Consider the following 24,218-nt stretch of genomic DNA (forward strand, 5'->3'; position numbering starts at 1 on the left):
TATAAAAACAAAAAAAAATATTTTCAATTTATTAGAAATTATTAATCATTAAACACAAGAAAATGCTTTTCAGAAAGCCAGTTCCAACCTAATTTGTATCCTAATAATTTTTATTGTGATATTCTAATTTCAGATGGTAAACTGGCTTTTTATTAACTGGCATAAACACAAACTTCCGCAAATATGTATGTCTACATGTTTTTAGGCGTAAAGCAGATATGGAATACTGGTACAGTTAGAAAAATAGATTTTATTCACCTTGACAAAAAAAAAATAGACAGTAAAACACACAACCACTCAAATTGATCAAAAATGTTCACACAACAATATATAAATCATTCCAGAGCCTTCATCATAATATGAAAGAGCCCAAAGTTTGCTTTTGACAATAAAAATGTACAAATAAATTAATACCGTTATAAATCATTGTAACATGATTTGGCTGCTTGCAATAAAGGGTCGCCAATACATTTTTACGTGTATATGTAAAGTACAGGGGGGTAACTTCTATGAACAAAAACACACAGGGAGGGAACCTTCTGCATTTAAAGGTTCCAACAGTGTTGAATCACCATTATTCACTTACAATATTGCAGTCATTTCAGTCCAAGCCATTAAAAAAAAAAAAAACAATTAAGCGCAAATACATTCACAAGTGAAAATTCCAAATGCTGGTGGATTTTAAGGTATTTGGACTTTTGAGTTTGTGTCACTATGAAGGCAGACAACTCCTGCCAAAATGGGCGATGACTGAATACAAAAACAGAGATTGTTGCAATCAACTTATGTTGCAGCTGACGTGCTTGACAAAACTTGACACTTTACAGGGACAAAAGAGCAATCAAACACAGATAGTGTTTCTCCTCTTCCAACAGCCACAAAAACGCTTTTTAAGATTGTGGCAAAGCACTGCTTTTCTATTAGACGGGACTAGGGCCTGTCTAAAGGAAACTCCTCCCATCACTTTAACAGTTTCATAGCACAGCACCAAAATACTACAAGAGTACACACAAAGACATGAACTTCTTTTTATATTAGACAGGGCTTTTGTCCTAAGCTTAAAAAAGTGAAAAGTTAACCTTGTCAGTGAGTAACGGATGAGGGAGTCCATAAAATTATCCACAAATAGGTGAATACGCGAGTAGCGAATCGCCGAAAGGCAGGGGAACACTGTGATGCAATCTGTAAATAAAATATGCATCATAACCAGGGCTGCACATAAAAAGGTTGCCGTGGTTCTGAAATGAGCACCACGGGTTGTTGTTGGGCGCTCATTTTTTTCCCCAATCCACCGACCTCAGGAAGTTTAGGGCACATCTGGGCTTTATGGTTAATGTGTAGATAAACTGAGTGCATTTTTTTCAGTTTTTATTTTTTAATTACTGTAATATAATGACACCAGGGCTACACGATGCCATCTTATCAAAACAATACAATTTACTGTTTTAAAAAAAAAGACATTAAAATTTAATATTTAAACACAATTGCCCGTTGGAAAAATGAATTGAACTCGTTGCACAGTTTTCTAGGGCAGCTGTCCACGGACTGCTTTTTTCACATAAGGACATATTTTAATGGTCCGCCGACGCCACGGCGCAGCGAGACAGTAGTGATAACCGTTGGCCCTCGCAAGCAGTTGATGTGGCGGCTGACTTCAAATTGAGGCTGGCCTGACCTATTCTTAGTGCGCAAAAGCGTGGTTGACAGACTTGAACTGGAGCGCGGTATTTAATTTCCAGTCCTCATGCGCACTGCTTAGAATATGTGCACCCCTTATTATAACTCCTTTTCGTTACCTGTCTGCATTCAAAATAAACCGGCATAGTGGAAGTATGCACATTATTGCACGTCACAACACCGGTGGTCATAAATTTCAGGCAGACCCTCGTACGCAAGAGGCAATGTTCATCCCAACTCCTAAAACAGGAGTCATGGTTTTGGATATTCTAGAGTCGTTCTAAACAAGTAGAGACAAGCTCGTGGAGCAGGGGAACAGGGGCGCATGCATCCACTGTTCATCTCCAGCTGTCAGACATCCAGAGCGCGGCAAACAGCAGGTTGGTGCTCAGGCTGACGAATAAAAGGACCATCCAAACCCGCCGTGTCGTATCTGTGCAAGACCAAGGAAATGAATCTGAGCTGTTATGAGGCATTGGAATTTCCATCAGTTGCCATTTTGAGCTATGGCGAAAATTAGTTGGAGTGGAAACAAATCAAACACTGAACAACCTCCTGGAGGGATTGTTTAAAAATTTTAAGGTTAACTGTACATTAAAGAGGCTTCCAGAATGGCCGCCACTGAGATCAAATTTGATGGTACCTTAGGCGATCTTTTCAAAAGAAGCACAAAAGTCTAGTACAGCTTTTTTTAATACATTCTCCACAAATTTGACGATTGGAAATTCAGAATTACTGCATACCAACCTACATTAGAAATTTGAGCTACCATACTTTAATGCCTTAGGAAAAAGAGCTAAAATCAGAGCATTAAAGACTTGTCAGTGTGGGTGTTTTTTGAAACATCGGTAATCCAAAAGATGAACCACTTGAACTGCCAGTATCAGGTTTTAAGATGGACTGATCTCTACTATTGTGTTTTGCTTCTTATTTGGCTTTTTTTGTGACAGAACATAATAGTAAAAGAATAGACTGTCGTAATGCTTTTAAACAGCATACTTGAAAGATTTTGTTTCACCATTAAGTTCTTTTTAGACGAGTAAAAATGATTTATTAAAAAAGGTGAAGAGCTTCAACATGATGTTACTTCGACATTGTCATTTGTCACAATAGTTAAGACTAAAAGTATGTTTGTTTTTAGGTTTTAAAATCAGTTGTGCGTAACTCACTTGTCTTTGTTTCATTCTAGAACGGTTCATTTCCTTTTGGAGACCTGCTTTATAAATCTGAACAACCATGTCGACCAGTGTCCCGGAAGGGAACCTGTTCGACCTTTAGGAGGTTCCACTATGAAACTAAAAGTCAATCGAGGACTCAACACGGAAGTGTGCACGTGATATTCACACTAAAAAAATCTTAACACGCAACCTAAAAAACTCAATTCAAAACATTCATAAACCAACCATAACACAGCCAATTTAAATGTAAGGTTTTTCAGACCACTGGAAGACTTGCTTGGCATTGGCAGTCAACTCAAGGGGATCCTTTAAAATAAATCGATTCATATATAAATAAATCAAGATTTGCCCCTTCCTGGATCACCTTACTTTGTGAGCAGTGGCTGTTCTCCGGCAATCCTGTCGTCGTGCCAACCAGTGAAGTTAAAGACCCAGAAGTGCTGCTCGCTTTCTCCTTCACACTACCGTCGTCTTCATGTATTGACGTCAAATCTGGAACATGATGACAAAGAAAATCACCAATATTTAAATGTGCATTTGTTAGCAGACAAAGTCATTGTGGGGAGCGAAATAACAAAAGCCAGCTGCTTTTGCAATGCATTCTGGGCATCCTAATGAATGAATGCTCAACACTGCTGCTGTCCTCACTACTCACCACTCTGGCTTGGAAAAAGGGGCATGTCTGGTGAAATGCGACCACTGTAAACGGAGGTCTGGTCTGCGAGGAGAACATGTGACGAGGACACCAGTGGCGACCTGAAAGCGGACTGCGTCTTGGTGGAGTACAACTTGGGTTTGGGGCTGCCAAGGTTGAGACGCGCTGGGCTGATGAGAGGACGACTCAGTCTGTCCGAACCAGAGCTGGATGTCGCAGAGCCATCCACTGAGGGTGTCGGCGTGAGGTCAGGCGATGATGGGCGACTCCATGACTTCATTGAAAAGTAGTCTGTGGCAAACAGGGGTTAACAAGACGGCCGCAATGAAACTACTTTCAAGCGCCTGCACCGGTAGATCATAATTCATGTTGCTTTATGTCATAAATTGACTACCGTGAAAAAAGCAGTAAAGCAATTTGCACATTGCGCGATTGAACTAGGCAATCGCTAACAAATTGGTAACGGTCACAACCACACACCTGGCGATGGACACCAACTCGCTGCAATGGAAAAACTGCGACCCCTGGTGTTCTTATTCGGAACAATGTTTTGCGGCTGCACCATATGACATTATCTTTTTTTTAAACAAGCTGAGTAACAATACAAGACAAGACAAAAAGCTTCTATATGAGAGAGCGAGCGGCATTTGGAGCAATTTGATTGATTTTTATTCTATGGCTTTTGACTCAGCATTGTTTTAGTGTTTTAAGATGTCTACTGTTTTTATGATCTTCATTATTGTTTTAACTGTCTTTGTTTTTGTATGTGTGATTTTTCACTCCATGTACAGACTTTGTTTGCAGGGTTGGTTATTTTTAAAGTACTCTGTAAATACAGTTGAGTTGAGATTAAGTATGGCCATAAAGAAAAATAAGGCATTAATGTTTGCGTCACTGACTGGCATTTATAAAATGGTACATTTAAGGATTACATATTGTTTTTAAGGAGTATTATGGAAAATAAAACTTAAGACAACCCTGTATTGTTAAGAAACAGATGCTTGGACAACAGTACAACAAGCAATAACGTTACTTACAGTATAAATGAAAAACATTAGAATGTAAAATTTAAGAAAAGGTTTTATGATGGCCAAAGTGACTTATTGAGTTTGCAGTATTTCCTATGAGAACATTTTGTTTCAACCGTCTTCCCAGAGTAGACTGCGGTGACCTGTGCATTTCAATACCTGAGGGAGGGGAGTCTTTGTAGACTGAGGCTGGTCTGCTTCCACTGAACAAGTAGCCTGAATCTGCAAAACAAGATTGTTACATTTGCAATCCCACCATTCACTTTCAGCAGTTCTTGGTGACTTGACTTTCCCCATTACAGGAACACGTTTTTTTCCAGACAGGACATGTTCGGCTGGTCTGGCAAAATGTAATCTTTCACACCTCCTAGTGGCAGAACAATATCAACACAGCCTTCGGCGCCACAAGCCCTAACAAAGCAAAACCTCAGTGGGTTCTCTGTTCTCGACGCATATTGACATTCAAGAATTTCAGGTTATAGACAGACAACACGCAGTGAACTACTTTGAACAGCAACCTAAACATGTAGCGTCACGCTACATGCTCAGTTACTTCCAATTTTTCTATTTGTTCTTTTTTTTTTTTTTTTTTTTGCCTATGGTCTATTTTCGTACACATTTACAGAAATTGTGACTTTACTACTGCGCGAGCATGGGTTACCAATAGACTACAGCATGTTGCAACTTGGCTACAAATTTGCCAAGGGTACCGAGCCCCGTCATATTCCGAGGACTCCAGGTACGTGATCAATATGGAAAGGAATCATGAATGCTACCTGTCGTGGTGAAGGTGGAGATGGTGCCAAGGCAGAGGGCATTCTTGAGACGGCGCGGCAGGGAGGAGAGCGAGCCCTTGGGTTTCGGGGGAGTCTTTTGGTGGTTTATGAGCTTGGCAATGTTGGGAGGAGGCGCGGGGATGAAGGAGCGGATCATTTCGGGAGTAAGCAAAGCGGGCTGGTTGCTTAGGGAGCGCATGGAGGAATCCGTGAGGTTTCTGCAAAACAAGAGCAGTGACAATCTACTAACATGCAACTGAAATGATGAACGAAAAAAAACGGAGAGGACAGCAACTGCTAGAACTGAGAAACGTAAATGAGTGGAAAGGAAAAAAGTGTTGGAAGGCTACTGATCTTACTTGGCGTGTGCGGAATGCACAACACTGACAATTTGCGCACATTGTTGCATCTGGAAAGCCATTTGAGCATTTATTCACTATCCTTAACATTGAATTGGAGGTCATCCCAAAAATTTTCTTGACAATAGTATGTTGTATGCGCCCCCACTAGTCTAAACACAGCATTCTTATTACAATTGCATTTGCGGAAGATGAGTTAAGAAGTCAAATCCGCCCCTTTTTATCCATCTCCGGGGGCGGCCATTTTGTTGACTGAAAATGACCTCACAGTTGCTCAGGTAACAACCAATCACAGCTCACCTGTTTTCTGAAGCTGAGGCGTGAATGGTTGTTACCTGAGCCCTGAGCAACTGCGATGTCGTTTTCAGTTGACGCCAAGTGACAAAATGGATAAAAACAGGTGGATTTTGCGACTTAATTCGTATTCCACAAAGACAATATTAATCAGAATATAAAATATAGACTAGTGAGTCTGCATTCTTTTGCAGATTTATGAGGACAAGCTTGTAGCAGTATATGGTTCTCAAGATGGATTATCAAGGATACCCAATAAATGCTCATACGGTTTTCTGTATGCTAATAGCACGAAACCGCTTACTAATGTACGATTACATGCAACTAGTAGGACATTTCTGTCGCATGTATGACATTCCTGCACACTAGTGGGACAACGTTGGCATCGTGACATTGTAACATTAATAGTAAACATTGAATGCTTTAATAGTATTATTTCTTTTATTAGCGCGCAGATGTCAACTCATGCAGTTTTGTCTCACTAGTAGCAGTAGCTACCCTACTAATATGCACAAATGTCATACAGAAATGACCAAGAAAAAAGTGACTAAGAGTCGTTCTACTAGTGCTATGAATTATTTTACCATACTAGCGGGCCTTAAGCGGGCTAGTTATTGAGGATATCAAACAAATGCTCAAACAGCGTTCCATCGTAGCACAAATGTTTGGGCGAAAAGTTGCCGCTTTGCTAACGGTGCCAGGGATGACTCTGCAGCTGTCAACCAGCAAGCAGCAGCTGCACGTGCATGCACATCAAAGCAGCTTCAAACAATGAGGCCATTTACTGGAAGACACGTTTGACAGTTACATCGTGGCAGTTAAGTTTGAGTTCAAGTCCAAGATGCCAATTGGTGTTTTCAATAACTATTTGAACAGAACACCTTTACATTCACCGTACATAAAAAAAGGACACGTGCTTACATAAGCTGTTTATTGTATATACACAGCAAAAAATCCTACAAAGTCTTAAATAACAGTAGAGTACGGAAGAAAAAAAAAAAAAAAAAAATCAGATTTCAGCATGCAGACAAGTTACAAACATGAAAAATACAAGCCTTGACAATAGGTGGCACCGCATTCAAGCAAGATGATTAGACTTTAGCGACACCTTTCACTGGTATGCTGTCTGTTGACTCCCATTTGAGCCAGTTCTAAACTAACAACCACAATGCTACATTGTTGCTTATTCATTACTAGTATTAGGACTACACGAGAGGGTGGGGATATAATAAGAAAGTTCTAAATTTGCAATAATAAATATTACTAATTAGTTTTGGATTAAGTTGAGGAGCAAAATAATGAAGTAGTTTATTATGAAAATAATAGTGTTCAAGTTCAGAAAATAAACCTACAAATCAATATATGGCAGGCCACGAGAGACAGCAACTACAGGTCTCAGACCATTGTACTTCCTTTCATATGTGGAATTTGACCACTTTTCTTTACAAAGATAAGTTTGTAAAAAGACTTCACATAATGTTCAGGACTATTGGTACAGTGCTATTAAATAAACATTCACTACATTAGTAAAATACAAATGCATTTGGCATATGAAGCTGTGTGGCTACATTTTAAATAACACTTTAAAAAAGGAGTGCTTTTAAAAACGCATGCTTATCACATACGGCATCACAACTAAAACCGGTGGTATAACCTCAGATCATTATTTCCCAACCATTAAGCCAAGGCACCCATTTTACAAAAGAAAAATCTTACCGCACAACACCAAACATAAATACTGAAATGATGATCACGTCTGAACTTATTCCCGAATTGAGCTGCCCAGTATAAAATCTGGGTCCGCTTAATTGAACACCAAGCCAATATACTTCCAACAAGCCATGCCTTATTCTGTGGTATGAATGGCGAGAGGTGGACACACAGGTTCACTCTAGCTTCTGACATCGAATGGAAGAGTATTTCATTGTTCTGGTTACTGTCTTGCGGCACGCCAGATGATCCCTCACAGTACACTAGGGTGCCACAGCACCTTGGTTGGGACTCATTGCCTCAGATTGTATGCACCGGTGAGAGTTGGACACTTGACATAAAATCAAGCAAGTGGACAGTGACAAAGAGCTGAAGTAAAGACACACACCAGCCAAATGAGCGATCGTGGTAAAAAAGTAAACCTGTGTGCACTGTTAGAAATCCCACCTGCACAGCTTTTTGAAGTTGTACGAATTGACAGTGCACAGGACACTTCATTAGGTACACCTTTCAATTTTGGTTTAGGGTTACAGTCCTTTCACTTAAGTTCTCCTCTCCAATTTTTGAATAAAAAGACTGAGCACTGTTGAGGGAACATTCCATAGATGCTGGTTCAATTTGCTTTGCTCATTCATGATACAATTATCCTGATTCGCCACATCCTACTGTTGAGATACTGGGCAGCGCAGGCCGTTTCAGTACAAGTACCACCCATCCCCGATGATTGGCGCTTGATTAAGGGGGCGTCAGAGGACGTACGTTGTGGTCACAAGGTGGATGGCCTTGACCATGGAGTTGCAAATCTTTATGTGGCAAGCTACTGCCATGTGATTGGCTGCGCAAGTGTGCCTTATGAAGTGCCCAGAGAGTGTATTCATCTTTGCATCTATTAACAGATGTGTAAAGAAAAAAGTGGCTGCAACACATTGGCTGGTAAGTGGCGGACAAAATGAACAGACAGTAATGGCATACATTCAGACAGTACAGTGGGGAGGGAGAGAAAAGAAAAATAAACTGCTATGTGCCTACAAAGAGTTACAAATCAATTTCTTTTCCAAAAGGATTTCAGATGCTGATACTACAACAACAGCATTTTACTCAACTACAGTGCAAAATAATATCAACAGCAAAGATAACTCGTGACTAGTATGAGATAAAGTACTTCAGTGAGAATGAAAAGTCATCACTTGACAGATCATTTCTACAGAATACTGTTTTGTTGCAAAAGAAGCTTCTATTTCAATTACAATCTTTGTTTTCTTCATTTCATAAATATAACACGTGTGGAGGAGGAAGTTTAGTGTGTTTTGACATACTGTGTACTATCTGCATATTATCTTGACCCATGATTTATGGTTTAAATATTGTTATACTGGTGCAGTTGGTGAATTGTCTTGTTTGGGAAGCGACACAAGAAGGCACCAGAAGAAAAATGGTGATATTCAAAGCTAACGACAAAAAGGAAGTAAATGACGAATAGTTAACATAAAAATGCTATACATTTTACAAGAAATGTGTTCATAATGAAATTTAAAATATAAATTAAAATTCTCAAAGCTGCCATTTACTTAATGATGGGCTATTATGGAATCAGGCAAGTACGTTATATAATTAAAAGGGGTTCTTTCCTACATTTACGATGGTAGCGACACACGACTTTTCGACGTTATGAGTGGCAATAAACTAGTTTGTAGCTTAAGAAAACATCTTCAAGCAGCACAAGAATGCACGCTCATTCACCATTTGTTATTTTTTATTATAATAACAATAACAATATGATATATAATATTTGTTTTTTTCTACAAATATTTACTGTGATTATGACTACTACTGCATGTTCTAATTTTCTTACAAATTTGGGTTACATTGCCGGCATAGGAACTGAACTCTGTCGTAAACTGAGGACCCCCCTTTATAACTAGTATGCCAGCTACAGGTATTTATCTCATTCTGTGTGTCTTGGTTTGTTCCAAACAATGATGTTGTGATGTAACTACCATGCAACACGCGGATTTAATTTCCTTGCTATTTCTAAGTACCTTATTTTTTGGACAATAAGGCACACTTTTTTTTCTTAGTTTGGCTGGTCCTGCCACTACGAACTAAGGTACGACTTGTATAATTAATATTAGCAAAACTTTCGGATTCGAATCTCGCACGCATTCCATTTCAGAAGGTGGCGATAATTCACCAAAAGGCCAAAAGAAAGTAGAAGAAGAAATAGAAGAAGTAAGAGTCATGGCAACTCGTGTGTGACATAAGTCATTAGTTTGCTGCTGCTTCTCATGGCAACAAACAAAGAGACCGTCTCCCCAGCTATCTTGCTAGTTTAGCATGCGGCATCCGCCCCAAGTGTTTATTCTTAACAGCACCAAAAGGCGCAATAACCATCGCCCACCCCTAAGTGAAACTTATATTTAGATTTTTTTCTCCTTCATGATGCATTTTTTGACTGGTGCGGACCACAGTCCGAAGTAAGTTGTAGTCGGAAAAATAAGGTATGTAGTACTATTTATAAAAACATGGTGTACTCTACACCAGGAGTATTTAGGGTTGACAATGAGGTTGTTTTGTGTCTCAAAGGTCTCCTGACACATATTTTGCATGATTCTGGTTTTGTGAAAAATGAAGAATGAATGTGAAGCAGCAGCAACAACAACAAAAGTAAAAGTACATCAGCGCTGAGATTCTGACCTTCGATATCTGCCTCTTCGTTGACTCAAAGGGTTGTGCATCGCTACAGCAGCGGCAAAGCTGACGAGGCAACAGAGCACCGTGCTGGCGTGTGTGGCAGTCCAGTAGGACGCGTCATCCTTGACGTACGCTGCCAGCAGGTGCCAACACAAAACCAGGAACCACAGCACCAAAGACACTATGTCGATTCTCCTCAACCTGTTAATAACACCAGATGGACTGCTGACTTTTCCGTCTCAACCAGACATCCACAGCGTGGCGACACTCACCTGGCTGCTCCTGCTAACAGGAGACCAATGAGACACGATGACAGGCCGACACTAACGACTGCCATCTGATTAGCTTGTCCGAAGAGCCACGAGAGCTTGGCGTACTCTACAAGTGTAGCTGGGAGGAGGTCCAGCAGGCTCAGCCATGCCTGCGCGCCTCCGTCGCTGCCATTGTTGGTGGTGGACACATTGTGGGCGCCATGTTGGAGAACATTCTGTCCTCCGTTTGACGCCTGCCGATCGGCCGAGAAAGTCATTGTGAGAAGGAAAGCACAAATGAGGAAGGAGAGGCATCTGAGCAGGATGACCGCCAGAGGACAGGACGCAGAGAGGGAGCCCTGTGGAGAGATAGAACTTCATGGATTAGAAGCACTGAGAAAAGTAGTCTAATTTAACCCATTACAGTCACAAGCCCCTGGTGAGACATTTCTCTAAAACCTACAGTTGTCTTTGGAATCACCCCTGAAAACCTGACATTTTCGCCACCTACAAAATAATTAATATCTCAGCCCCTGTAGCAGATAGAAACATAATTCCCCCCAAATTTGAGAGCTTAGACGTGTGGCTTTCACACAGGCCCGAGTTTATTTATCTTGACTGTTTCAATCAAAGATCCAAGTGAAGCACTATTTTTAATTTTAAAAAATCGAGTGGTAATTACCATGCTGTGTTCTCTTACAAAGACGTTGAAATCATCATTTTCTGCAAACATGTATCTTAACCATACATCACGTTTGGATGGTTTCACGGCTTTAAAGTCTGCGAGCGCGTTGCCTATACCTTGTCGTGACCTATATCAGAGCTCCTGCAATCGACTGTGCCGCCATTACTCCTCGACAAATATTTGGATATCCTCCGTCAACTCACGACACCATCACATGTATATTCCGATTCATTTCATTGGCTAAGAGTCCGAGAATTGGATTAAAAAAAGGAAATGACGTATACGCTCTCCAGCTTTAAAGGGAGAAACACACAACAGCCGCTCCCGGCTATTGTGGTAGAAACGCAGTTATGCGCTCCCGTCCTTAATGGGTTAAAGGTCAGAAAGAAATTGATCCAAACAATTTCGAGCTGCCCGTTTCTTGTTAAAAGTGAAAACTTTAACCACTTAAAACTAAGCACGATTTTAAAATGACTAACGTATACCAAGATTTTGCGGGCCACATGACGATTTGGCGGCACCTATGTTGCCCATGGGTGTCAAATTTAACAAGTGCCCTAGATTTATTTCAGTTGACATAATTTGGAATGCACCTTGATATCTTCACATTGGAATCAGGTCTCTTCCAAATGTGGATAGAATTTGATACATAATGGATATCTGCCAATGTGAGTGCCGCAAAAATGCACAGATCACAAACGCCTAGTCAATGTGAACTTGGCGTTGATGATGTAATGAGTATGAGTACTTATCAGTGCAATAATGAAAATTCAACCTGTATATTAATGTATGGATTCTTGCGCGCCCATTGTAATTATGTATGCCTTTTGTTATTTATGTAGTTACATTGTAAACTGTTGTCAACAGCTGTGCCGCCCTCTGCTCCCTCAATTGCAGCACAAGGAGAAATTACGTTATCTGAACCTAAATCATATTTAATAAATGAGGCAGAAGAGGGAGACCAGGCCAACAGAATCTTATGTAATGTTTAATATTGGTATTATTAATTTAGTGTTGATGCTGATTGATTTGTCTGTGCATGTGAGTTGTTTCAATAGTCCAGTGGAAGGAGAGAAAAAAATATTGTGCCTCAGATCACTTGGAATATACATGTAAATAGAGTCCAGAAAAACATGTACAACAAAGTCACTGGGAACTTGTACGTGAAATGTAAATCCAATTCTAGATCACAGCTATTCACACATTGTTTTCATGGTCTGCGCATACCTTTATGAAGCCCTTCACTGACTCTTGTGTGCGTCTAAGATGATCGCTGAGCAGCACAGTCCTAAGCTGGCGGTTCTGATATTTGATGTAATAGTCTACAGCCGCCTGGCACGGCCTGCACAGCTTGTAGTGCTCCTCCAAGTGACACTTGTAAGCGTCAATCTCCTCATCATAGTTTCCCTATAGAATTAAAAAGAAAGGATTACTTTCTTCAGGCTTGACATTGGCAAAGGCAAAATTTTAATACATACATCATCCTTTGGTATGAAAGAGGCCAGCAGCTTGATTTTAGTTGACTGGTTGTGATTGCACTTCCTGCATAGAAGCATCTTGGAGTTCACCCACTGCATGGTACCAAGAGTCACCTGAGTAGGAATGCTGCCAAACACTCCATGGTTCAGATCCTCTGTGTACTGTGCCGGAATGGGCTTGTTGTAGTCCCCATTCTGATATCAGGACAAACAAATGTTTAGTAATGCGACATGGACAAATCATACTTCTTGTGTCAAGAGCGTTTTGAAGAGTGAGGGAAACTTACATCCTGAAAACCATTGTACTGGTCACAGCTGGGGCAGTCCCAACAGTTCCTGTTGCCATATGGAACTATTGTATCCTGATTGCAGAACCAGCAGTTCACTGTAGCATTCAAGGGCCTTTTCCTATCAATTGAAAGTTTTTAAAAGTAGGACGCTATTGTGGTGACCCACAAGGGAGAGACATTCAGTAGAAATCTGGGTTCAAAGGGTTTATAGACTTGGACGAGTTGGAGAGTAGCTCGCTGTTTGCTCTATAGGTTTTGTTGTGGAAGACACACATGACTCGCCTTCGCATCTCCACGCTATCATGGTTACAAAATACCAGCTAATAGAAAACTACACAATAATATATTAGACAGCAGTCGAAGATTCATAAATGAGACACAACAAAATTACTTCATACATGTTCATATAATTATGCTGTTTGCTGGTTATTGTTGGTACGACTGGAGCTTCATAATCGTGCCATGTTGTTACCTGTTAGCAAGCTTGTAGATGAGAACGCCGCCGGCCACGAACGCTGTAGCGCTGTACAACACATGAGGATATAGCTGCAGAAGGTCCCTGAACGTCTCCATTGCAGGAACAGAGAAGCCGTTCAGCAGAATAAATGGTAAATGTCTTTAAATACAGTTTAAAGATTTTGAGTGTCCATGAAAAACGAGTCAGAACGCGGCAAGACAGCTTCTCTTTAGTCCACGCCCATGTACCGGAAGAGGAAACTACGTCACCACGAGGACACGTTCCAATAGGATTCTACATATTATTTGTTTTGTATAAAAAGGAGGAGGCAAACATTGCAAACATTTGCAATGCTGTTGGTATCGTTATTCTGTTAGGGAAATTTCATATTCACAAAGCCTAATTTCTTAAATTAGTCCATGTTTCAACGTATTTTTTGATTGAGAGTGATTGTTACATTTAAGTCTCAAATTTGGAGACAACAAACAAGGTGAATTTTTTTACAACTTATACTTTAAGTTGTTTATTTTAAGACTGTCAATTATTTGTTAATATACCGGTATATTCATTTTCTTAAATGTTATGTTATGTATAATCCTTATGATGATTTAACTGAACTGGAATGTCTGATTGTTTTTGATTTGTTTATTTTGTCTGTTTTCATTCATTGTTATACTGTATTGACAAAGTATATGTGGCTGAATTGTCAAATTGATCGACGACTCAAAAAAAAAGATTCAGGATACTGGTCTGATTATTTAAAATATGTAATGTACGAAACTTTATTAAAATATTTACTGTAATATTTTCAATAAAGTGTTGTAAGCGATTATATTTGAAGGAGGACTATTCTACCTATATACTTATTGTTTATGCATCTTCCTTGTCACACGTGTTTTAAATTCAACCTTTGCTAGACTGTATCTAAGACCAAGTGTATGTAAGAAAAATAATAGCAATACTAGTACCACTTAGAAACAGTAATCCATGCCTTTGTTTCATCTTGGCTAGATTACTGTAATGCACTTTATTTTGCAGTGGTCAAGTCCTATCTCAATCGTCTCCAGTTGGTCCAAAAAATGCTGCTGCTCGCCTCCTAACTGGAGCTCGGAAGATGGAGCACAAAACACCAATTCTGGCCTCCCTTCACTGGCTTCTAGTGCATTTTAGGGTTCATTTTAAGATGCTTCTATTTGTTTATAAGTCTTAAAATGGCCTCGCCCCAGCGTACCTCTCCGAGCTCCTCCACTCCTACGCACCTTCCTGGAGCCTCAGGTCTGCGGACCAGGTGCTGCTCGAGGTGCCGAGGACTAAGCAGAGCCTCAGAGGGGATTGAGCCTTCTCTGTTGCTGGTCCTTCCCTTTGAAATGACCTTCCATTGAATATTAGGCAAGCCCCCTCTCTGTCCATTTTCAAAACCCGTTTGAAGCCACATTTCTATTCTTTGGCTTTTGATCCCACCTGAGACGAGACTGACAGTTTTCTGCTGTTTTCCGGTGTCTATTGTATATAGTGTTTTGTGCAGTGGTGTTACCAGGATTCCAGGCGTGGGCGGGCATGAGTCTTACCTGGGGGGGCAAAAAAGTGCTATAATGCTCAAGTAGGTCGAAATCCAGTGTAGGGCTACTGCACCTTAAAACGTGTTTTGTTTTCTCCTTAATTGAGAGAACTGTTGTTGTGACTTGGGCTAAACAAATAAAACATTATTTGATTTAGATATTTTATATCCCATTCATCAGAACTACATGCAGTTTTCTTTGGGTGGGCAGAGTTTGTCCGTGGGTGGGCACTGACTACCCTGCCCCCCTCTGGTAACGCCCCTGGTTTTGTGTTAATTTATTGCTTTCACTTGTATTATGTTTATCTTGTCGTTGTACGTAAAGTACTTTGTTACAGCTGTAGCTGTTGTGAAATGCGCTGTATAAATAAAATGGTATTGTATTGTTTTGTATTCGTCTATTAGGACTAAACGTGGCACAGGGAAGGAAATAAATCTACAATTTGTAACTAGTTTCAAGAATGGTCTGCTTGATTAAAAAGGGAAATGACTTTCTTTCTCCTCCCAAAATACGTTTATTTAACAAACATGATGAATTTTACATCAAGTGAACATTTTAAGTTTGCTTGAACTGTTGTGTAGAAGGCAACGAACAGAAATAAATAACAGAATATGAACATCAAGTTGGCTGCAAAATAATTAAACTATCAAAGTAGTAAATTACAAAATTAACATTTGATAGTTCTTGGGTTTTTTTTTTCCTCACACAAAACGAGGGGGATGAGCACAACTGTAACATCTTAGTGCTCAAATGGCTCAACGTTGCCCCATAGAAGTGAAGTATTGGTTGACGTATTTAGTCCACCGACTAGGTGTCCAAGTTGGAGTTTACGGCACCGTACTGGTACCCATCCTGTGGCAGCAGAACCGGCTGCTGATGGTAGACGGGGCAGGGCACCGCGTGGAAGTACGGTTGCATTAAGTAGGGCGTCACCGGGGTGGAGTCGCTGTGGCCGTGGTCGGTATGGTGCTGGAGCAACGGAGCCGCGTGGTAGAATCTATTTTGGGGCGAGATGTGCTGGCTCACGGTCCAGAAGGAGCTCGCGTACGGCGTCGGGTCGTTCGCGTAGGTCGAACTCGACAAGTCACTTTGGGCTGTCCTCACCTTATTACGACGCCGTCTGAACTTGCCTTCCTTGAATATGTCCTCTAAGGCGCGATCCAGCATCCAGTAGTTACCCCTCTTGCCCCCCCAGCTCTGCCTTGGCACCTTGACGAAGCAGTCATTCAGGGACAAATTATGTCGGATGCTGTTCTTCCAGCCTTTTTCGTTGCTCTTATAAAAGGGGAACTTGGAGGTGATGTAGTCGTAGATGCCGCTGAGAGTTTCCCTCTTGGCGAAAGTGTCGTTAATGGCCATGGCGATGAGAGCCGCGTACGAGTAGGGCGGCCTCTTCTCGCAGCGACTTTCCTCCTCCACGCCGGCAACTTTGGGCTCGGGCCGGGTCGAGTTGAAGCTGATGACCGGTGGAGATTTGTCAGTCATGTCAGCCATACGCGTCCTCGAAACCCAAAGTGAACAATGTGGTATAAAGCAAGTTTACAGGTGCTCCACACTCGACCCGCCCTTCGGCCCCTCTTTCATCTGGCAATGTTTACACTTAGCACGTGAATCAATTACAAGAGTTTGCAAAATTTTCCCACGGTTTAGTTTTGACCAATCTTGAGCGTGTGAATGTCTTGATCAAAGACAGTGACACTTTGCGTCTTTTTTTTAAAACCTTTGCATGGGTGCAAAATAAGTGTGCACACGCACGCACGCACACACTTAGCCAGCAGCGTGTGCATACGCGTGTGTGTGAGTGTGCGTGTTAGTGAGCAACAGACCGTGTGCATGAACACCCACACACACGTTTGCACTACATTCCCAATACAGTATTATATTATACTGTATTGTATCCTCGACTAATTGCGGAGAAGTGTCGTGATTGGTTAGAGGTAATTGGCCATATTTTCCAATCCTTTACAAGTACTTTTTCGTGGGGTGAAAACACCAACACAGTCCAAAATTATTGTTTATTGTTTCTCGGAGCCTAAAAATGCCCAATACAGTACAACATTATTATGAATAAATATTTATCTAAAAAAGCTTGAAACTGTTAAAATAAAGTTCCAAAGTTTATCCAAACTTACCTTGTTGTGCTTTGAAAGAGGACTATGATGCACATTAGATGCCATATAAGAACTTAACAAAAAACAACTGTGTATTGAACCAAAAGTATCATGTTCAAGAGACATGTACACGACTAGCGCCTGAGTAAAAAACAGCCGTTAGATACTGTATGAATAGGTAAACAACATTCTCCTTTGAGCTGTGTGCTAACTACTCTATATCCTAAACATATGTCCATGCTTTCCATGACCTTTGATAGGACATTCACCCCTGACAACACTAGGCCAGTATTAGATTCTGATGGAATAACTGTAGCGGTCAGCAAAAATACTGCGGAATCACGGTAAAAAGCATTAAAATTATAGCGACCCCTGTGAGTCACTGCAAAGAAGGAGAAAAAAAAAGTTAATTGGAGGCAATTAACTTAAAGAGGAGGCTCATTTACTCGACTCTGCAAGCACCAATCATATTGTTCCCTGCATAGACGTCCCCTAAAAAAAAAAAAGAGCATGAGAGCCTGCATAGACGTCCCCTAAAAAAAAAAAGAGCATGAGAGCACACTCATAGTGGGTTGATGTCCCACATTGCCCAATTAGTGTAATTTCTTGTCACATTGTGATAGGACTTGTAGGCACAACTAATGTATATTTATGAAATGCAAGTGAATCTAGTGACTTGATTGGCACCTTTCCAAGAGGACATGGCATCTTCATTCCTCAGTCATGCCAGGTTGTGGTACAGTGGGTAAAGTGGTCGTTTTAGTTGTGGTGCTGCTGCTTTTTCCCGCTTTGTTTCACAGGTTCAAATACCGCTCTCTACCTTTATAGTTTTATTTTTTTTATTATATTTACAATTTCTTGCTGCCAGTTTAAGTGTCTATTGTAGAATTGAACAGGTATGCAACAGGGCCTGTGCACGGCGTGTCATCACTGACATCGCTACCTTGGTTACCACCATGTTGGGAGCACACTGGAGGTGACGTGACGACTGTTGTTACGCGCAAGACGAACTCGCTGTGTTTCTCGCTTGATTTAGACAACCGGAATATCGAAAGATGGTGAACCATTGCTGTGTTAGGGGGTACAGCAATGCCACCCACGATGGCAAAGGAAGAACATTTCACAATGGATTGAGTTTTTATAGGTTTCCTGCTTGGCGGAAGACCGAGGGAACACTCGTTTCGGACACGTCAAAACGAAGTCAGATAGCTTGGTTATCGGCTGTAAGATGAAAACATTTCACCATAAACAACCGTCCGTCTTAGGCGAGAGTATGCTCCGTACATTTTCATAGCAGTAAGTTAAAAATAAAGTTTAGAATCCTCTTGCTTTCTCTTTTTTGTGGTGAACAAGACAGGGGCGGAACCATGGGTGGGCCTGGGTGTGCACAGGTTGACAGACTGCCCACCCAGTGAGATTCATGAAAAAAAAATATACTTTAAAATTTGTATGAATCTGGGTGGGTTGCGTCATAAAAACAAACAAAAGTATGCTTAAAATAGTTTTAGCTGTTCGTATTACTCAAAAGATGGTTGGCCAAGTTTACTTCACACTTGGTCTCTTCAGAACTCGGTTAATATGTATCAATTCGAGAAACCATTCATTGTGACACGGATATTTATTGTTTAATGCAAAATTAAGATTTGTAAAAATCATGTCCCATAAGGCTAGTTCTCTTCAAGGTTTTGTTACAAATTGTGTCACAAGTTGGATGGTTAGCGATGACACTACCTGCAGCCTCTGATGTAAGGTTTTTCCTCACACCACCCAGGTTCAAATTTGGTCTAAAAATATGACTTGGCAGGGTGTATAGCAGAGAGTGACACAATCAGTGATGCAAGACTACTTGACAGCCCTGATTCAATTATCTTAACAGCCATTTGAAAAATAAACAAAGGATTGTTCAGACAAAGAAGTGAGAACAATTTGAAACATTCTGATGACATAAACTTCATTTTAGGTAACACAATGTAATTCCCCAGTATAAGACAACCATCACAAAGTAAACATTTATTTCCCCCATGTTTTCATTTAGTGTAAAAGATAACACATACTGCACATACACACAAAGTTGTCTAACTGGATATGTGAAGGTTTGTTGTTTTCCATTTAAGACTTGTGTTAAGAGAGAAAGTCAGTTTTGTTTCTATTGTGAAACATCTTCGCACGTTAAATTAGGAGGTCATGATTTAAATGACACTTCTTTCTGTGTATGCTAATGAAGTGTAGAGGAGATTTTTACCCAAAGCAAACTAAAGCAAAGTAGAGCAAATCTTGAAGATAGGCTGGTCAGAGAGCTAAATATATATGATATGATAAATATTTTTTGAATTATTATTTAAAGACCAAAGCTGCTGCTATTATGAGTGACATGTGACATGATGTCTATCCTGTCATTGTCCTTGTCCAGTGGTTCCTTCTAAGTCTGCTATGGTATATGGGCATAAGTATTGGGACACCAGGTTCTAACAGCCACAGGAAGTGAACATCTGGATTAGCTCCAGTAGGTATTTTATGGGGTTGAGGTTGAGATTGTGTGAAAAATCTTAAAATAAGTAAGTACATCTTGTTACATTGCACTTTTCACAAAAATGACTCACAAAGTGCTTTTCATGGTTAAAATACAGATACAGTTCATGCAATCAAGTCTTACCGAAATGCCTGCCGAAACAGATGTTTTAACTGCATTTCAAAAGTGTTGACAGAAGAGGCAGCTTTTTGCTCAAACGGAAGTGCATTTCACAATATCTGGGCGACGGACTGTAGGACTCTATCACTTTTGTTTTTGGAATCTTGTGTGAGGGATAGTAAGTTAAAGGCAGTCAGTGACCTAACAGGACAATAAAAAGATACTAGATCCACCAAGTATAATGAGGAACCTGACAATTGAGGGCTCTGACTGTTAAAATGTTGTACAGGATGTTAACGTGATCAGGAAACTAAAGCAAAGATGACAGAACAGGAGTGATGTGCCTGAACTTATGGTCTCTTGACAAATCTAGTTCTAGTACTAGTTGCAGACAGCGAAATGAGGTTTTGTGGAGAAACTTGGAGAAAGATTTGCAATCATCAAGACGTGAGGAGACAAAAGTATATATCATTATTTGTAGTTCAGAATGAGATCATTTGGACCTCCTAAATGTAAAAATAACGCTCCGCCCATTGGGGACTAGTCTGCAAAACAACAAAAACACAGATCATGAGTAAAAAACGCTTCCATACAGAACCACATCCCCTCAAAGTTGAGAGTTTACAACGAACCGGACTTTCTATCCATCATGAAATTCACTGCAGTAGTAATATACTTCTTATTCCATTTTCCTATAAAAGCGCCAGTTCGAAGTTGTTTTTTGTGTTGAGAACGTAATACATGCAACAACACTAGCCTATGTCTGGTTCATTCAATAATTTGAAAGCGTATTTGGTGCAAACTTCATTTCTAAACATGGCAATCTAATAGTTTTCAAACTTCTATTTGAATAGCAGATTGAATTCTCTTATTTGGTGTTGCTCAGACGGTTGCTGTTTGAGACTGCAACTAACCCATACCTCCTCCACCAACAAGGCATTGCTTTGTGTAGTCCTGTATATCCTGGCAAGCAGGCTTTTGCCAAAAATAAATGGCTATTACTCAATGTGGACAGTCAAAATGAAGAGTATCGTGATGGATCTCTTTAAGCTCTCCTGTTGGTGCAAACAAATAAAATGCTAATTGTGTGAGCTCACAATGGCAAATGATGATCTCAGCTAAGCCGCTCCTAGTTGGCATTCAGTTGATCTGATAAGGGGCACACAAAAAAGCAAATACCAACTTGCTTAAAGCATAACTGATAGCCATTATAGATTACAGTTTAAAGTCATTTTTATTGAAGTGGACAGCATCCATCGAAAACATGATTGGCAAAGTATGGCCCAAGGGCCACATACTGAACGGGCTCTATCGTTTTATCCGGCCCACCAACCATTGACATTACCGAGAGTTCTGTAAAGTTTATTGCATTCATTTAGTATTGATCATTTTAATTGATTTTTGTTCATTTAAATTATTTTAAAAGGTTAATTTGTAATTCAATGATTCATTGTAAATAATATAATGAAATATATTGGTAAAATAAACAATTGCAAAGATACATGTGACATCAATTTTATTTTAAAATCACCCATCCCTCCATCCATCCATTATCTACCGCTTATCCTCACAAGGGTCGCAGGCGTGCTGGAGCCTATCTCAGCTGTCTTCGGGCAGTAGGCAGGGGACACCCCGAATTGGTTGGGCACACAGCGACAACCAAACAATCGCACTTACAGTCACACCTACGGGCAATTTAGAGTGTCCAATTAACCTACCATGCATGTTTTTGGAATGTGGAAGGAACTCGGAGTACTGGGAGAAAACCCACGCAGGCACGGAGAGATTTTAAAATCAGTTAATTGATAATAGTTAAGTTCTGATTATACAATTAAAAATGTCTTATTTATTCTTAAAATAATATTTGAAATTCTACTTTTATACCTCTTTTGTGAATGACGATTGATGATTATAAAAATCAAATATGGTGGAATTCTTGACCACCTGCAACAGCATGATCTATCTATCTATCTATCTATATATGACTTATAGACACAATTTTCTGATTTCTGATGTACAATTGACCAGCAGACTTGAACACACAAGTACTTTTTGGATGTATTTATCTTTGACCAGCAGAGAGCAGCAGACTGACAATGATCAGGCTTACACTGGTCAAACATTTTTGCTGATGTACATACAGGGCCTGAGGTCTGTGCTCGTGTGTGTGTGTGTGTGTGTGGGGGTGTGTGTGTGTGTGTGTGTGTGTTTTTTTATACATGTATATATATATATATATATATATATATATATATATATATATATATATATATGCTAGGCATTTTTCTGATTAATTCATGGCACGTGTTATGTCTGTAAACAAAAACAAGAAGGTTTAGCTTAATCTTTCATTCACTGATTCATTGAGTGGGTGATTGTTTTCGTGTTTTTCTATTTATTTTTTTTAGCGTCATTTAGTTTGAGTCATGGAAAAAAAAAAAAAAATCCCTGTGGTGACTCCATAGTTAAGGTTGGTAAACAACTTCTAAACACTGGCCCCTGTGACTCCACTGTTTCTTCATTCTGACACGTCCCATTATGAACGTTGAAGTCCAAAACAAAAAGAGGAAAATCTATCCTGGGGTCTTTAGAATTCATGTGAGGAGCCATAAAAACAACACTTCATCAGAGGCACCATTCAAGAACGGTGATCTGTAATATATTCAAATGAGAAGTAATGTGTGAAGGGCAAGCCAAAGAGCTTTGTTTTATCCACGGTCCCTTTCCGTCTTTTTGACCTCCTCTCGTGACCGACTTGGATGTACACAAGATGAGTGAAAAACAAAGCAGCGGTGATTCCAGCACAACATGGATTGGAGGGATGTGTGTGTGTGTGTGTGTGTGTGTGTGGAGTATGCATTGGGAAGACACAAGAACATTTGGGCCAGCAAATCAATCTGCTGAGGAAAAGGAAAGGGAGTTTTTGTGGAAAGAAGGCGGGCAAGGAGGCGAAATACACGATGTGAGCGGGCTATGAGAAAAGGGAGCTCCAGTTGGTCGCTCTTTAGAAAAGGCCCCTCAACTCCCCTGCTGGGTCTTACTCGGCTCTTGTCCTCTTGCTACAATGCTGCCCAACCCTCCCCACATGCGCCCCCCAACTGCCCTCCACATGCCGGAGCTCTACGCTGACAGGCCGCAGCCCAGACCTTAGCATATGGAGGGCCGCTCTCCAATGTGCTCCACAGCTGGACCCTGCTGGAAAGGGCACACAGCCTTCACACCACCACATGCTGCCTCCGAGTAGCACGCTTCGAGCACACAGGAACACTTCAAAAAGCCAACCCGGGCTACATACCAGGGAAACCAGTATCTTACTGTCTCCATGTCAAAATAATGACACATTTTAAACAGTTTATAAACACACCTGAAAAAGCCAAAACGTGTTGGGTAAATTACTTTGAAAATGCAATTTACACTGTTGCTCATAATGTAGGAATAGATTTTTATTTTATTTTATTTTAGGATGGATGGATTATTATTTTTTTTTACCATGAAATGATTTTAAAAATCTGATTTGATCCAGACAGATGGTCTATATCCTACATCTAATCAATAATCATTGCCACTGGTCAAAATTTTACTGATGCTTTTCAATAGAAAATGTCATTTTTAGTCGAGAGAAGTGACAAAATGGCCGCCCCCCGGGATGGCTAAAAAGGTGTGGATTTTTCTGCTTACCTCATATTCCACAAACGCAATATTAATCAACTAGTGGGCCTGCTGGCAACATATTCTGTGTTTGGATTGATTTCCACTTCCACACAAAAGCCAAGCACAAAACTGTAGCTATAGTAGCGCCTTCAGAAATGCTAAAATCTTAAGGTACGTATACGAAAGCTCCACAAATATGTATGGAACTATTGACAAAGTACAACTGTAACAAGTGTGCTCAGTTTTTGGTTAATCCACCCTTCAGTACTGACTACTGAACCAATGTTGACTCACGGCAGGAATATTTTGCCATTCTGATGCTAATGAGAGATTTAACCACCTACTTAACCACACAAGCTTTACTCTCTATACATATCCACTCAACCACACATCCAACTGTGTGTATGTGTGTGTATGAGAGAGAGAGTGTGAGACAATGGAAAAAGGGAAGTTGAGAAGCATTTTTTCCCCCTTTTTTTGTGCCGCAGTTCAAAATAATACCCAAGAGTCTGATGTCTGCTAATAACAACTAGAACCCAGACCTCTATCAAGGTAGAACAAGCCATGTTTGGATTAGCACCAAAGTGCGGTCTTTACACCTGAATGTTGTTTTTGAGATTTATGCAATATTCACTTACAAAGAAACACTGAAAGCAACGATGAAAATTCTATTTCCTTGGTGAAGGTAATCCGTTAGCAATCGCAATCAATTAGCAGTATATGTTTTTGGATCATATTG

The 24,218-nt window shown here is 40.3% G+C and overlaps 2 protein-coding genes across 2 annotated transcripts; both read right to left on the bottom strand.

Moving 5' to 3' along the window:
* Positions 1–230: 230 nt before the first annotated feature.
* Positions 231–13,788, bottom strand: tmem201 (transmembrane protein 201). Its single transcript, XM_086028946.1, has 11 exons — positions 13,545–13,788; positions 13,070–13,190; positions 12,783–12,977; positions 12,532–12,711; positions 10,641–10,978; positions 10,372–10,569; positions 5,315–5,532; positions 4,698–4,760; positions 3,511–3,801; positions 3,225–3,347; positions 231–2,110 (listed from the first exon to the last, which is right to left on the bottom strand). Exons 1-11 carry the CDS (start codon positions 13,643–13,645, stop codon positions 2,016–2,018), a joined length of 1,923 nt encoding a protein of 640 aa, XP_085885072.1. The 5' UTR covers positions 13,646–13,788; the 3' UTR covers positions 231–2,015.
* Positions 13,789–15,584: 1,796 nt separating this feature from the next.
* LOC147153376 (forkhead box protein E4-like) lies at positions 15,585–16,785 on the bottom strand. The gene has a single exon (XM_086044198.1). It carries the CDS (start codon positions 16,580–16,582, stop codon positions 15,896–15,898), a length of 687 nt encoding a protein of 228 aa, XP_085900324.1. The 5' UTR covers positions 16,583–16,785; the 3' UTR covers positions 15,585–15,895.
* Between the last annotated feature and the right edge of the window lie 7,433 nt (positions 16,786–24,218).

Source organism: Filicampus tigris, chromosome 1 (assembly GCF_054856515.1).
Source record: "Filicampus tigris isolate MCC_2025a chromosome 1, RoL_Ftig_1.0, whole genome shotgun sequence".
Lineage (NCBI taxonomy): Eukaryota > Metazoa > Chordata > Actinopteri > Syngnathiformes > Syngnathidae > Filicampus > Filicampus tigris.